This window comes from Phaenicophaeus curvirostris, chromosome 6, assembly GCF_032191515.1.
Source record: "Phaenicophaeus curvirostris isolate KB17595 chromosome 6, BPBGC_Pcur_1.0, whole genome shotgun sequence".
NCBI lineage: Eukaryota > Metazoa > Chordata > Aves > Cuculiformes > Cuculidae > Phaenicophaeus > Phaenicophaeus curvirostris.
In genome coordinates, this window is record NC_091397.1 from 17,092,508 (window position 1) to 17,106,580 (window position 14,073).

At 36.5% G+C, this 14,073-nt stretch overlaps 1 protein-coding gene across 1 annotated transcript in view; it reads right to left on the reverse strand.

Annotated features, from left to right (window-relative positions):
- The window catches only part of WAC (WW domain containing adaptor with coiled-coil), a 59,541-nt gene that overhangs the window by 22,668 nt on the left and 22,800 nt on the right, over positions 1-14,073 (reverse strand). The window contains 4 exon segments of the mRNA XM_069859437.1: positions 8,713-9,021; positions 10,477-10,589; positions 11,046-11,161; positions 11,704-11,810. Of these exon segments, the coding sequence (XP_069715538.1) occupies positions 8,713-9,021; positions 10,477-10,589; positions 11,046-11,161; positions 11,704-11,810 (645 nt within the window).

The following is a 14,073-nucleotide window of genomic DNA, read 5'->3' on the forward strand; positions in this document are numbered from 1 at the left end:
CACAATCCAGCTACACTGCTCAGGATTCACAGACAGGATAACATGCCATACTGGAAATATAAAACAAGAGCTGTTAACATAGACAAACATCTGAAAATTTATCCGCCCATAATTAGTTTCAAAATCGTCAGCTTCTCCTGAAGCATCAATACCTATATCCTCCTTTATTTTACTAGTCTCATTTTAGCAAATATCAACACTTGTTATCCACAGAAATGCTTAATACTTAAGTCCAATTATACTGTATGAAAATTTGTTCTAAATAACGTGAGTTATGTGATTACTTTTGACTTCCAGTTAACATGTAAGTTTCTCCTCTGTTCCAGCACTGTAAGAAATTCCTGCACTGAAAGTATTTCCACTTACTACAGGCATATCAGCAGTCACTTCCTCTAAGGAGCCTACATTTCAATTTTAGCTTCCCCTTTTCTCATCCCATTAAAGTCTTCAGAGACCTCTGCCCTAAATTCAGTCAAGACTAACGCCTCTACAGCACCAAAAAGGTTGGACGAAGAGTGGAAAGATGGATATGGGTCCAAAATCTCACCCAGGATGCTCGCCCATAATATTGAAGACCTGGATTTTAAATCCACCTCCAACTGGGCAGAGAATGCCAACCTGGATATTCCACATCTCTGAGAAAAAAACAAATCAAAGCTAAAATAACCAGCTGGGAACCTCTTACTTTAGCGGTGTGTTTGGGTTTTTATCTTGGAAAAGATGCTCAGAGGAGGCTTATTGTAAAGAAAAAAATATGGAAAGGGTTTGTTTTACTGTGTAAGGATAAAATATTAGAAAATTTCTAAAAGCCTTTGTTTTCTGATAGCCTTAATGACAACTTTAGAGGCCAAACTGTAGAAGAACCCTAAAAAAATATAAATAAAACAATCACTTAAGGAAGTATGAATATGTAAAGCAAATAGGATTAGAAATCTCAGTGAAAAGAAAGTGGACTTCCATTTCCATGCAATTACAGCAGAAATAATTCATAAGAGGTCACAAATACTAAAAAACAAACAAAAAATATTTCTACTCAAGTAGCTGAGAAATCTAAACCAGAAAAAAATGCGAAGAATCCAGATTTAACAGATTGCAAGGATGCAACAACCAGGGCACACAGACATATTTGGATGTTTCAGGCAAACTTCTAAAAAAGAGATGGCCTTACTTAGTCACAAAATCCTAAGGACAAGGGGGTGGCTTTCCATTTTATGTGCAAAAGGGCCTGGTCACTTGGCCCTGAGTTTTCACAGGAAGAACTTACAAAGGGACAAGAAGCGTTACAAAGACCAAAGAGATAAAAAAGCAGCTACAGAATTTGTACGGTTTTCAGTAATATGTGACTAGGACGGCTGATTAGGTATTAGTCCCCCTTAAAGCCCTAAATTAGTAGTAAAGTCTGCCACAGAAATATCACATACAAAATCTTACATTATGGTGTTTAAAGTAAACTTAAGGCAACAGCAAGTCAAGACACATGAAGCAAACTAGCATCTTGCCACACTAAACAACAACATGTGGCTAAACTGAACTTGGATCTGCCGTAGCCCACAAAAGGAGGAGAAGATACAGTGGCAGACAAAAGCAAGGAAATTAAGCACAATGGGGCACGTTAATACTTACACATACAAGTCTCCTACTCTACAGTTTTGAGAACCTTACAAAAAAAATCCCAATAAAACAAAAAACCCCAACAAAGCATCGTAATTAAAAAACCCAAGAAAACAAAAACAATACTACGCAACTACCAGCACTAGTTTCAAAACATATTAAATGTAGTTAGGCTTGTCTTCACAGCTGAGTCGAGCTATTCTAAGTAAAGAAGCAGCTCACTATATTAATTCATGTAAGCGATATCTGAGCTTCAACCACACCACCACACCAAACAGCTGAATGTATTTTTCACCCATACTGCAGTTTTGACCATGAAACAAACAGAATCAAAGGCAAACTCAAGCTAACAATGCTGTGAAGACAAACCTGAAGAGCAGTTCTGGGTATTTACTCATTTCTTGAATAAAAGGATTCAAAATATGTCATAAACCCACTGGATTCCAAAAGGTCCGTAAAAGTTTGGGCGAGCTTCTCTGCTATAAATATGCAAACTGAACTACATCAAAACAACACAGTCCCGTCAATTCTTTTAGACAATATGGAAACACTATTCTGTAGCTGTATTATTGCAGGCGTTTAAAGTATGCGTTAAAACATACTCATGAAAGATAATTTTGTACAATCACCAGATTAAACATCTAGAGAAAGCGACACGAAAAAATGATAATGTCAAACCAACATTCCAACCTTTTGAGCTCATTAACATTACAAAACCAACAGTTCAAATGTTATGAAAAGACATCTCTCTGATCATGACTATATCCACGTACATATTGTAACTGTTCCTGAACATCACTGAGGATGCAGAGTGAACTGGACGGTCAGAACATCACTGCACTTAGCAAATTAAGCAATGTTAAGTTATACAGAGTGAAATAAAGGGCATAAACCTTTATGCCCCAAAAAAGTTGCAAAAATAATTGTGGAAATACAAGTATTTCTTGTTTATATTAAGTAGTCTAAATGGCTGTTTTCTGCTCTATAAAGTGGAACTCCTTTGTGATGAAAACAAACATGCTAAAAAAATACAGACTACATATTAGTTCTGTATAATCACAACTTTCATTAATTTAAACCAAACTATCTGACTCCATGGGTCCCAGAGAGAATGCTTATTTCACAGAAACCAACCGAAGAAACACTGCCAATAAAACAAAGCCTCTAGAACTCGTGGAGGTGTTCAAGGCCAGGCTGGATGAGGCTTTGAGTAACCTGATCTAGTGGAAGGTGCCCCTGCCCATGGCAGGGGAGTTGGAACTAAATAATATTTATGGTCCCTTCCAGCCCAAACCATTCTATAATTCTGTGATTCTATGAAATACTTACACGTCCATTTTTGTACACTACAATTACAAAGTATAAAACTGCTTAAATTAATGAAGCTATACAGAACTTGCAACTTTCACCTTGTAAAGTTAACAAAACTAGTCAGAACTCATCAAGGTGAAAGGTTTGTTTCACAGCTCCTCATATATCACTCACTGGGGTGTGTGCATTTCCCTGCTTTTTCCACAAACAGAACCAGAAACTTCTCACTGCCTCCTCTCCTTCCCTAGTTCCCCTTTTCTGATCTGCTTTGAGAGACTGTTCCATTGTCTATTTTGCCACACAGTTTACTTTTCCATGTTTAAATGCTATTTCCTCATTTCTAAAACATTTCCTAGGATTTTTAAGAAACGCTTACAATTACAGTCCTTTTAATTCTTAAACCCCTTGGAAACTTCAACAGTCATGAAACAATCCAAAGGAACATGGTATGCTGCTAAAAGTTAAATACCTTTACAAATCTGTATCCTTTAGTTTTACAACTCTGATACACCGATCTCTGCACCTATGTCAACATAAGTTCATTAACAAGCTAATTACAGTCTTGCAAAATAAGGAGTCCGATTACACAGTAGTCTTTAATAAACATAATTTGAACAGTTAATACATCAATTAGACTAATCTTGAACTCACAACTAAAAACTTTGCAGACAAAAAATGTTTTTACAGGAAAAATGAACCAGGCTGCAAGGCCTGCAAAAGTTTTAGACTATGAATGAAGCTGCCTGCTGTTGGCAGGACAACTCTGCAGCCTCTTCATTGTCAACACTGATTTCCATACAAATGCTGTGCAAATGACTCTTCAATATCACATAAAAATTTCAGCCGTTGCCATGAAGGTACCAGGGAAAAAGAAAAAAATAACCAATTAAAACCAAAAGTAGACCATTCCCTCTGCAATTTATTTAACTGTTAAAAACTTAGTTAATTCAAATTTATCCTAGTTCTTCCTCTGAATAAATAAAAGATAAAGTTAGATCATTATTTATTTTAAATTTTAATAACATGGCTTTGCAGCATTTTTTCCCATGATAAGCCAAGCATAGTAGAAGTTTCTACTTCAGGAGCTTTTAAGAAAACTTGTAAAAAAATCGAATTCATTTTGTTATAACAATCTGAATGCACCATCTGCCTTCTGACAATCATATGCACAAGTTAATTAGATATAGTCTACATATAGACCTATAACACAGAACTAAACAAGTGAGCATGAAATAAAGCCATCAAAAAACATAAACCAAAGTAATTAGATGGCAAACTGAAACAACTAGATGGAAATCAACTTAAAGTGAAGAAAAATTAATTTGTTTTACTTTAAAAAGGAGGAGGAAAAAAACTTTTTGTAATGAAAATAATTTTTGAAGACCAGAATGATTAGGAAACAGCTTTCAATTCCTAACCTACTGTGCTGGAGGGTGACCTACAACCACATCTTTTGGACAAAAAACAGAGAAGTCCAAGTTATGAGGCAGTATTCTCTATGACCTGTGTGACAAAGGAGCACTTTTGCTGCAGGTTTCAAAAAGGTATCTGAAGTAAACTGCAGGCTACTGCTTGCCCCAGAATTACCATGTCAAGCCAGAATTGAAATGTTACACTGCATATTCCCTTTAACAACAAGTCCAAGTGCACCCTTCACAAAAACCACCACAGAATTTTCAGCAGCTGTACCACAACGTTCTTCAATTACAAACTATACACAAGTAGGAAAATAGACCACTTCTCAAGAGTTTGAGGCTGCATATTAAGATGCTGCTGAATCTTGCTGTTACCCATCTCTGCCCCTCATGACACAAATCTTTGCTTCTAAGCAAACAGCTGATCTACTCATGGATTCACAATGAATCTCATTCTGAAAGGCAATTATCATATATTACAGTTAAAACAAACTTATTCAGACCGGGTTTAATGCAGGAGAGTGAAAAACTAAGTCTTTTGACTGTTTCATTACCCCGTTTCAACAAAGCCACCAACACTCCTGCATTTTTGTTGTGCCTCCATGACCCCATTCCACCTGCTGGAGTCCTTTAAGTACCTATTCTTAGCACCTTCTCACTCCCTTTCTCCATAATGTGTCGAGTTACAAAGGTGTTAGGGTGACAGAGAAGTGAGTGGGGGAAAAAAAAAGGAGGAAATGCATTTGTTGTGCAATAACTTCCTTCACAGTCCTCCTTCTGACAACTAACATACCAGTACTCTGTATAAAACATGTATGGACTACTCGATTTACTGCTGCTGCTGAAGAATCACAATACATTCACCTGTGATGAAGTACCTTAATGTAACATCAATTAAATTTCTGAGCTGTGACACTCACACTTAGCTCTTTTACACAGTTCTGATCTACTAAGGACCTTAAGCCACCCCAACGTATACATAAAATATTTAAAAGCAATGCATTTTGCAAACACATTTGGCCAAATGACACTATGGCCACAACAGTAACTGGGTTCTCAAATAACACAAATTCCCTAACATAACAACAACAACAAAAAAATCATCTATATTTGTCTCATTTGGATCACTTCAACCTTAAAAATAAGTTTTCATAATTTATCTCTGCTGCCAAAATAAATTTAACAGCAATGCTCAGCAAACAAGTATAAAGTACTAGGAAAAAAAACCTGAATTGAGTAATATACTTAAAACTGCAAAACTCAGCCAAAGAAGCTGCAGTGATACCAGAAGCAATGTTAGTAACTGCCTCCTGAAGACTAGCAAATGTTGCATGTAAGAAAACCACAGGAGTGAGAAAAGGCAGAGGAAGCAGCTCAGCTGCCGGTGACCGACTAGGGTCACAACCCACCCAGCACGGCACTGCCCAGCTTGCTGAGCGCTCTCAGAAAAATGTGAGTGATGCTGCACTACAAACAGAAGTGCTGTCTGATGGGACTTGGAGGAAAGGTGTGAGAAGAAGTATCCTACAGACAGACACACTGTTAAGATACAAACAATACAACATTTTATTCAGTAACTGAATTAGAAATAGGAAAATGGGATGTGCCCTACAGATAAAGCAGCCAAAAAGTAGGACAAGCAACCCCACACTTTACCTGCATAAAGCACTCACAGTGAGCACAAAGAGAAGCAGCAGATTCTGACTGGAACATTCAAATCAAAGGGTAGAGGCCAAATAGTTCCCCAGGAACTCTCCACTACTGCCAGCCATTGAGGGCAGAAGGCTACGGCTAACAGCTGAGCTATAGTTCAGCCAGGGATTTTATTCAATCTCCTTGTGGGACTACAACATACCCCTGCAGCAAAAGAGATTGAGCTGAAAAAAGTGGTGTTGATGGTTTTTGAGGTTGTTTTGTTGTTCATAACTATTACTGCATTACACATCAAGAATAGAACTATTAAAGCAGTAGAACATATATATTGGCATAGCACTGCCAGCAGCACATGGACAAGAGGCAAGAACTCATTTAGGCAAAGACTACCACACGTACTAATCAGACATTTGGATCAAGCTATTCTTATAAGCAAAAATTACAGCTTCACCTCTTTTTAGAGAGAGGGATGGCACTGCTGGTGAACAGAAAGATCGAAGGTTGTTTTCTTTACTAGTATAAAAATAAACCTCTCAAACTATTTTCTGATGCTACAAAGACACTTTTAGGAGTGTCTCAGGACAACTTTTTTTTTTTTTAAATTTTCTATTACTGCTACAAACAAGACTTAAAAAAAATTCACATACCTATAGTACTATAGGCTCATAGTTACCTCTGGAAGAATAAGTGACAGAAGCAAACTATCCAAAACCAGCCTGATATACAGCACTGCTACCTCCCTTCTTTTAAATATAATTACGTAAAATGCTACACAATTATACAGGTCAAATTTCTTCAAAAATTAAAAAATCTATGTAATATACCCTGTCTGAAGCTCAGTATTGTATTTGCTTACAATGAAATGCCATGAAACACAACAACAAGGCATGAGTACTCTTGAGAATATATCCCTTTAATCCATATAAAATTTAAGAAAACTACACAGGAATACAGAAATTAAGTGATTATTTAATACAGCCATCCCTGGCAGCAGATTCTGAAGTAAGATTTACAGTGTCAAGACTGCCCTGTGATTATTTTCACTATTCATATCCAATTGTATGTTCTCAAATGAATGTCATATGTAAGAAATACTATAACTCCCTGCCAACATTTGTAGCTGTTGTCACAATGAGAAATTCCTTTAATTGCAGCAACATTCAGTTGCTCAGTTTCACTGGAAGCAACTAATAAGATGCAGTAAAGCAAGGAAAGAATATACAGTTTGAAGTCTGACTGCACACCAAACAAGAATCAAGCACATGCCAGGATTGAGTAACAACAAGGGTTTTCTTTAAGAGTACTTTAAAGATGGCAATGAAAATAAAGAATATACACACTAAAAGAGACAACATTTGACATGGATGTTTTGTACTGTCATGTTTAAAAGTGCAAACTGCAGTCAATACATAGAGGTTGAACTGAAGCAGGTAACTGGTCATCAGTATAAGAACCATGCATAAAACAGTACGCCTTACTTCTTGCTTTATAGTGTTGAATATAAAAAGGCTTGATGAAAATCATCTGTTCCTCTGCAGTTTAAAGTCAATGCTCATGTACCCGGGCATGTAAAAATTGCACGATGTCTCAAGAAAAACATACAAAAGTTCTTTACAATCACAATTTTCTTACATTGCAGCGCTTGTCAATGTATGTTCTTGTTTGGATACTTTGGACGGTTAATTGCACTTATCTGTATGTAAAAGCTAGAATTCTTTAATAAAGTGAACTAGAAGGCAGGAAAGCATATGCAGAGTGTAAGACCGATGTTAGATCTGAGTCTTTCTGGTCTTCTTTTTAGCACTGTGCTATTTTTCTATAACTAGATAGACTTGCAAATATCAACAGGGTAACAAAGCACCTTTCAAAAAAGGATTCACTGTTACAGTAATTAAGTAATATTTTAAATTGAAACCAAGCATGTTAATCAAAAATAACTTCCCCCTCCCAAAGCCCTCAATATATCATTTTCTCATTCAATGTTACTCTCTAAGAACTCAACAATACCAAAGTATCACACTATCACTAATAACATACACCTCCAGTCCCACAATCTTCTTGAGTTCTTCTTTCCCAATAGTGAAGTAAATCAGATTAAAACACTGACTTTCCAAGGGTCATCGACAATGCACAGTAAAGTCCTGATCTTCACTTGACTCTAAATGTTCCTGGTACATATTATACTGAAACACAAACTTTCAGCAGCTTTAGAACTGAAGATCCCGTATAGCAGAAGACACAGATCAAAACAGAATAGCTGTTACAGACATGTATAAAACTGTGTTGCTTTCTGTAAAAATCGCACTTCTGTTCATTGAAAAGTTGATACTGGCATTCGAAACAATAAGAGCAGCTCATAAAATACAACAGTCCAAAATGACTTTCAAATGGTGTAACCACATCTATGTTAAGAACACAAATAATGGCAAAGATCCAAAATAACATAAGGGAGGACAAAAATTAAAATGTGTCCTACTAAAATATATCTGTCAAATCATCATTTGAAATTATAATTTGCAGATTAAGCCAGTTAACAGCAAATATTGCAGTGTCACTTTCAAGTTGTGTAAGATACAGCAAACATGGTTTAAGAGGAAATAAACACATCAAAGCACACACAGTCATTAGGAAAAATATCTTCAAATTCTAGAACATACTTGGAACAAGCAACACAAATCAAATGCACCACCTTAAATACCAGAAGGAATTTCATTCGACATACCTTTTCTCTCCGTTTTCTGTGCAGGGATGGAAGATGTGGATGTAGGCAGTTTTGATAAAGTAGATGCTCCATTAGCATCAAAGGATTTCTTTGGCTGGTGATCAGATTGTAGAGTAAATGGACTAGGAGGAACAGTGCTTGGGGTAGCAGTTGGATGAACCACTGGTTTGATGGGATGCTGTACTGGAGTAGAACTACTGTGAGTCTCTGCTCTTGGCAGTCTGTAGTCTCTGTCATTGTGCCTGCTTGTTTGAGATAAAATATTCTGTGGGAGCATACTACTGGCGTCACTGGAATGCTTGTCTTCCACTTTTTTGAGGATTCCCAAGTATTGTTGCAATGAGAAAAGAAGATTAAATTAGAAACTTGTCTAGAATTGCAATGACTTTGATTAATACAGCCGCATATCAACAACTAGAGCTGACTGAACTCTACGATTAAAAAGAGCCTCAGGCACATAAGCATCAAGAAAGGCAAAACTTAATTTTACTCACTGACAAAATGCATTTTCTCTGACCTTTGCTTGATTTAGAGTTCTGGTTAATCACTGTGTTTTGATGAAAGACTGCTTTATAGCAAGTGTTACAGTCAAGTTAACTTTTGAAGTCTCCTAAAAAATCTAAATCAAAATCTATTATTTCCATCTTACGTTTAGCGTGAAGAGACAATTTGTGCCACTTTTCTTTTGTTCACTGGAAACCCTGAACACTGAGTATAACGTAATAGTTTCAAATTCTAGCCTTCAAAGAATTCCACTTCAAGTCACTAGTGTACTACTACAAAGAATTTACTTTCAATTGAATTAGTTCAAGACTATGTATTAAATGAGTGACTAATATGCTTTTGTCACACTATCATACACTTTAAAATACACTACACAGGGAACATATCAAGCAAATAGAGCAATTCTTTTTCTCGCTTCCTAGAGTATCACCTATTATAAAACAAATAGTTACTGCAATATGTATTTCTGCTATATTTTTGTAGCATGCAGTATGCTTTAGCATATGTGGTATGTTTCAGCATACGAAGAAAACCAGCACATCTCTGCCTTGTCAAGTCCCAAGCAAGGGGGTGGTGGTGGGGCTGCTTCTACTTTTAAACCACTCTGAAAACTATGCTACAAATTCACCCAAACTACATCAGTGTACTTAAATAATCTCACAGTAAAACCATCTCCTAGAAAAAATTGAAGAAGAATAAAGTTAGATACTAGGAAAAAAAAAAAATTAAGTAACAGAAATTCATAGGTTGGGAAAGGCTTTGCTAAGAATATTAGCACAGCAAATACATGCTTTCAATACAAGCCTCTGAAAACCCCAATATCATATCCCATTAAATTAGCTTATTATTTTCAGATGTGAAATCAAGGTTTTAGAAGAGACTTCTGCATCTCTATTTTTAAGTATAGAATACGACACTGACTGATCTCAATGATCACGATGGGCTAACTATACTATAAACTGTGCAAGTCGCTTCAACAACTACCTGCTAAGATAATTAAATTAGTCAGTAAAAGCCGCGAAGAGAAGAAGTACCATGAAAATCATTAAGCAAGTGTGGGACTAGTAAAGGCACAAGTTATTTTAAGAAACATTTGGGAGAGCTGTCTGTGCTATTCACTTTGGTCTTTTTATATAAAAAGGTGAGAAAAACAGCTAAGAAAATAAAAAAAAAAAAATCAATTTCCTTCCTTAAGTTTGGAAGGAAAAAGAGTAATGCAAACAAGGCAAGAATATATTACTATAAAAAAATCACACATACTTCCACTTGCAAACCCACTGGCAGCTGTCGCCTGCATCACCTCTCTTCTGTAATCCCTATCTTTTGGAAAACTGTTAACTGACATTTTGCTTGCTTCTTTTTGTCTCTGCTCTCTGAAGAAAAGAAAACACAAGTTAAGTAAGGACTGACATCATCTAATAATAGAACATTTTCTACAGGTGAAGTTACATGTAATTAAACTATCCCAGGAGCTTGTTGCTACAGAAGGGGTAGGCAAGCTCCAGCCATTGCTCCCTTACAGCAGTGCTTGTCAAAGCCCCCAGTACACCAATTCACTAATATTGAAAGAAGAGCCCCACCCAAAACCAAACCAAACCAGGAACACACTACTAAACAAACAAAAAAACCAAGCCAACCATACCTCCCCCTCACACTGCTTTGGATCATCAAGGGTAAAACAGGTGCCTGAGGTCACGATAAGGGTAAGAACAAGGTAGACCTGGACCACAATCTTTTATAGCAGTAATCTATTAGGTAAGTTCTACTACTCTTAGATGAGCTTAAGAATATTTGTTCTTTATGCAATCAGCACAGACACACACATATACCTTTCCAGCCACTCTTTTGGTTTTTCCCATTGTGAAACTTCTGTTCGGCAGTTGTAGTAGTACTTTTTGCCCGAAGAGCTGATGTGTTCAGACCAATCATCCGCAGAATCATAAGCCTTTAAAATACAAAATATTGGACAAAGGATGATTCAAGATCTTTAATACACAAAATTCAAAAGCTTCCACTACCTTTAAAACTACATGGTGTTCCTTACATGCACCCATACCACTACCTTCCATTTACACCACCACCTCTAAATGCCTGTTTCATTCTGATAGCTTAAAGATGTGACCACTATGCTCCTGTTTGCATTCAGCAAGTTTCCTCTGCTTTATTCCCACCAACACCTAAACAAAATCTAACATATGTTCAGTTGGATACTGTAAAATCAACTTTGATAGCATTTTCATTTATATAACCTAGTATTGTAAAATTCAAAACAGGTACCTCAAAGCTCTAATGATTATCAGTTAGAACAGTTTCACAACATACAGTAACTGCAGCCTGGGTTTACAGAGCATTTATAAAATAAAGACTGATGCTGAAAAACTCAATGAAGCAGGTAATGCACATGCCGCCTGTTTGTGACAAAAGGATGTATATAGAGCGTGTATGAATGGAGTGACACAGGGATGAATACCAATCATAAATACTCACTGCATCAGAAGTTTTGCTTGGATTATTGCTGGGATTAGAAGAATGTGAATTTGAACTATGAAGAGCACTGTGGTTATGTGAATTTTCTTGTGGAGAGTAACTGGTCCCTAAAGGAAAAGAGAAAGACTGTTCACCATGTACGTTTTCAAAGAAACCAACCATCTGTATTCTAAGGAGGTGGAAAGGAGAATGGAGAAGGCAAGTTGTCCACAGCCGGGACCACAGCATAGTTCAGATGCAGAAGTATTTCAGGAGAGCATTCACATATTTCCTTTTCACACAGCTAAAGCTCACTTTGCCTTTCTAATTACAATAAAGCAGTATGTCCCTTCACTAGTCTTACTCCTAAACTTCATTCTACTACAAACAAACAAGTAGCCTTTATATCTTTTGATGGTTGGAGGAGTCCCAACATGTCAACTCAGAAAGTAAGAGACATTTTCTTCTCAAGTTTAAATGGGTTTACCAACAGCCAACACAGGTAGACACACAAAATTAGGTTTTGATTTCAGTGGAGCTATGCTGTTTCCTTAAACCTTTTGAGACTACTTGTAACTGGTTCTAAGTAACAATTTCCATTTATGCATATAGACTAATGTTCCCACATCTCAGTCTCTGCAATATAGGTATCAACATCTAGAATACAAAACAGAGCACTTCCCAAACCACCATCTGCTTCTGGCCTCCCTAAGAACTCAAGGTAGCCCAGATTTCTTCCTCATCCTGAAAACACTTCAACACGAAAAAACAGCTGGGAAATGAGAAGGTAGATAGGTAGAAGGTAGATAACTCTCAACATCTTTTACATCTAAATTTATGCCTAAGCTCACATCACCAATTACACCTGAACAGTTCTAACTAGAATTAAACATTAAACTCTTCATAAACTTATTTAAAATGGCCTACTGTTAAGGCCTCACAGTCTTTGAATATTTCTAACCAAGTAAAAACTCTTCCATTCTTCTTGAATTAATTTCTTCTTCCTAAGTTTTAAATGGTTATATAAGTCACACCAAACTAAGAAATATATTTTTCTTACGAATTGCAAGGAAAAACCTAGATATTGCAAAACCAACATTCACTCTGCCTTTATTTTTCCTCTGCCTACTAAAGAGTTTCTAAACATGCAGGGATACTACATTAAGTATCACTACCACCACATACCATATAGCAATCTAAATATGAAGTCAAAGTGCTTTAAGACTCTGTCTTATGGGGAACCACAAAGAACAGCCCACTGACAATGGACTGATAGGTGAGAGTGAATGGAGCCCTTAAAAACAATCTGTTTTTTTTTTTTTAAGCCTTCCAAGAGCCATGCACTAAGAAAATTACTAGATAATATATTATGCTGCAAAATGGGAACCCATAATGCTTATTGTGTCTTCGGAGCCTTCTGAATACACAAGCATTGACAAAATTACTGTTTCAAACTTCTTCCTCCCCACCTCGCATGCAAGATAGAAAAGCAGTCCACAAAAGCAAGGAGGTACACCACAACTAATCTGTTTAGTACCCTATGAAGGTTAAAAGCTGATCTGCACACGGAGGAGTTACTGCAACCTGAACCATCAGTAGTTCTGAACCTTTTCCTACAGTATTTTGGATAAAATAAGAACTCATTCTCTATAAAGACCTGGTAGTTAAAAAAAAAAAAAAAGGGACAAGTTCGTCCTCAAATACAGCCCTCCAAAAGCATGATGATTAGCCCTACACACATGCTCAGAGCCAGGTGGGATGACTTACCATGGGGGTAACCTAAACATGTCAAATACACAAAACAGCACATGCTTGTGATGTACATAAGCAACAATGAAAAACAGAGCTTCTAGTGAATGACAGCATTTTACACATTAGATACATTAGAAAATTCCAGAATTTAGCCTTTTAGATATACATTTACAAAACCAGACATATTGAATTCCTTTAAATGTATACAAATATATTATAACTACAAGACTGCACTTCTCAATCCATCACACCAACAGCCTTAATTTTTGTTTTTAGACACTGATTGTGGAGTGAGATGGCTGTTTAATATTTTGTATCAATCATTCTGTTCACAGTCTTTATTTATTTACTATATCCTTCTCATACTCTACTGAAACGAAGCCATTACATTTCTTCATGTATTTCTATAGGCTGCTTAATGCAGACATATTAGCTCATTTCTACTATGAGGTAAAAATCAACTCCCTTGACAAAGAAAAAAAAAAGATGAAAATATACCAGATGGCTTGTTAGAACAGTTTGATATCAGTCAATTGAAAACTTCAGAAAACACCACTGTAGTTAATTTACTGTAAACCCTTACCCCGGACCCAATAAATCTACACCTTTGTTCAGCCTACTCAAGATGCAGTTGGCAAT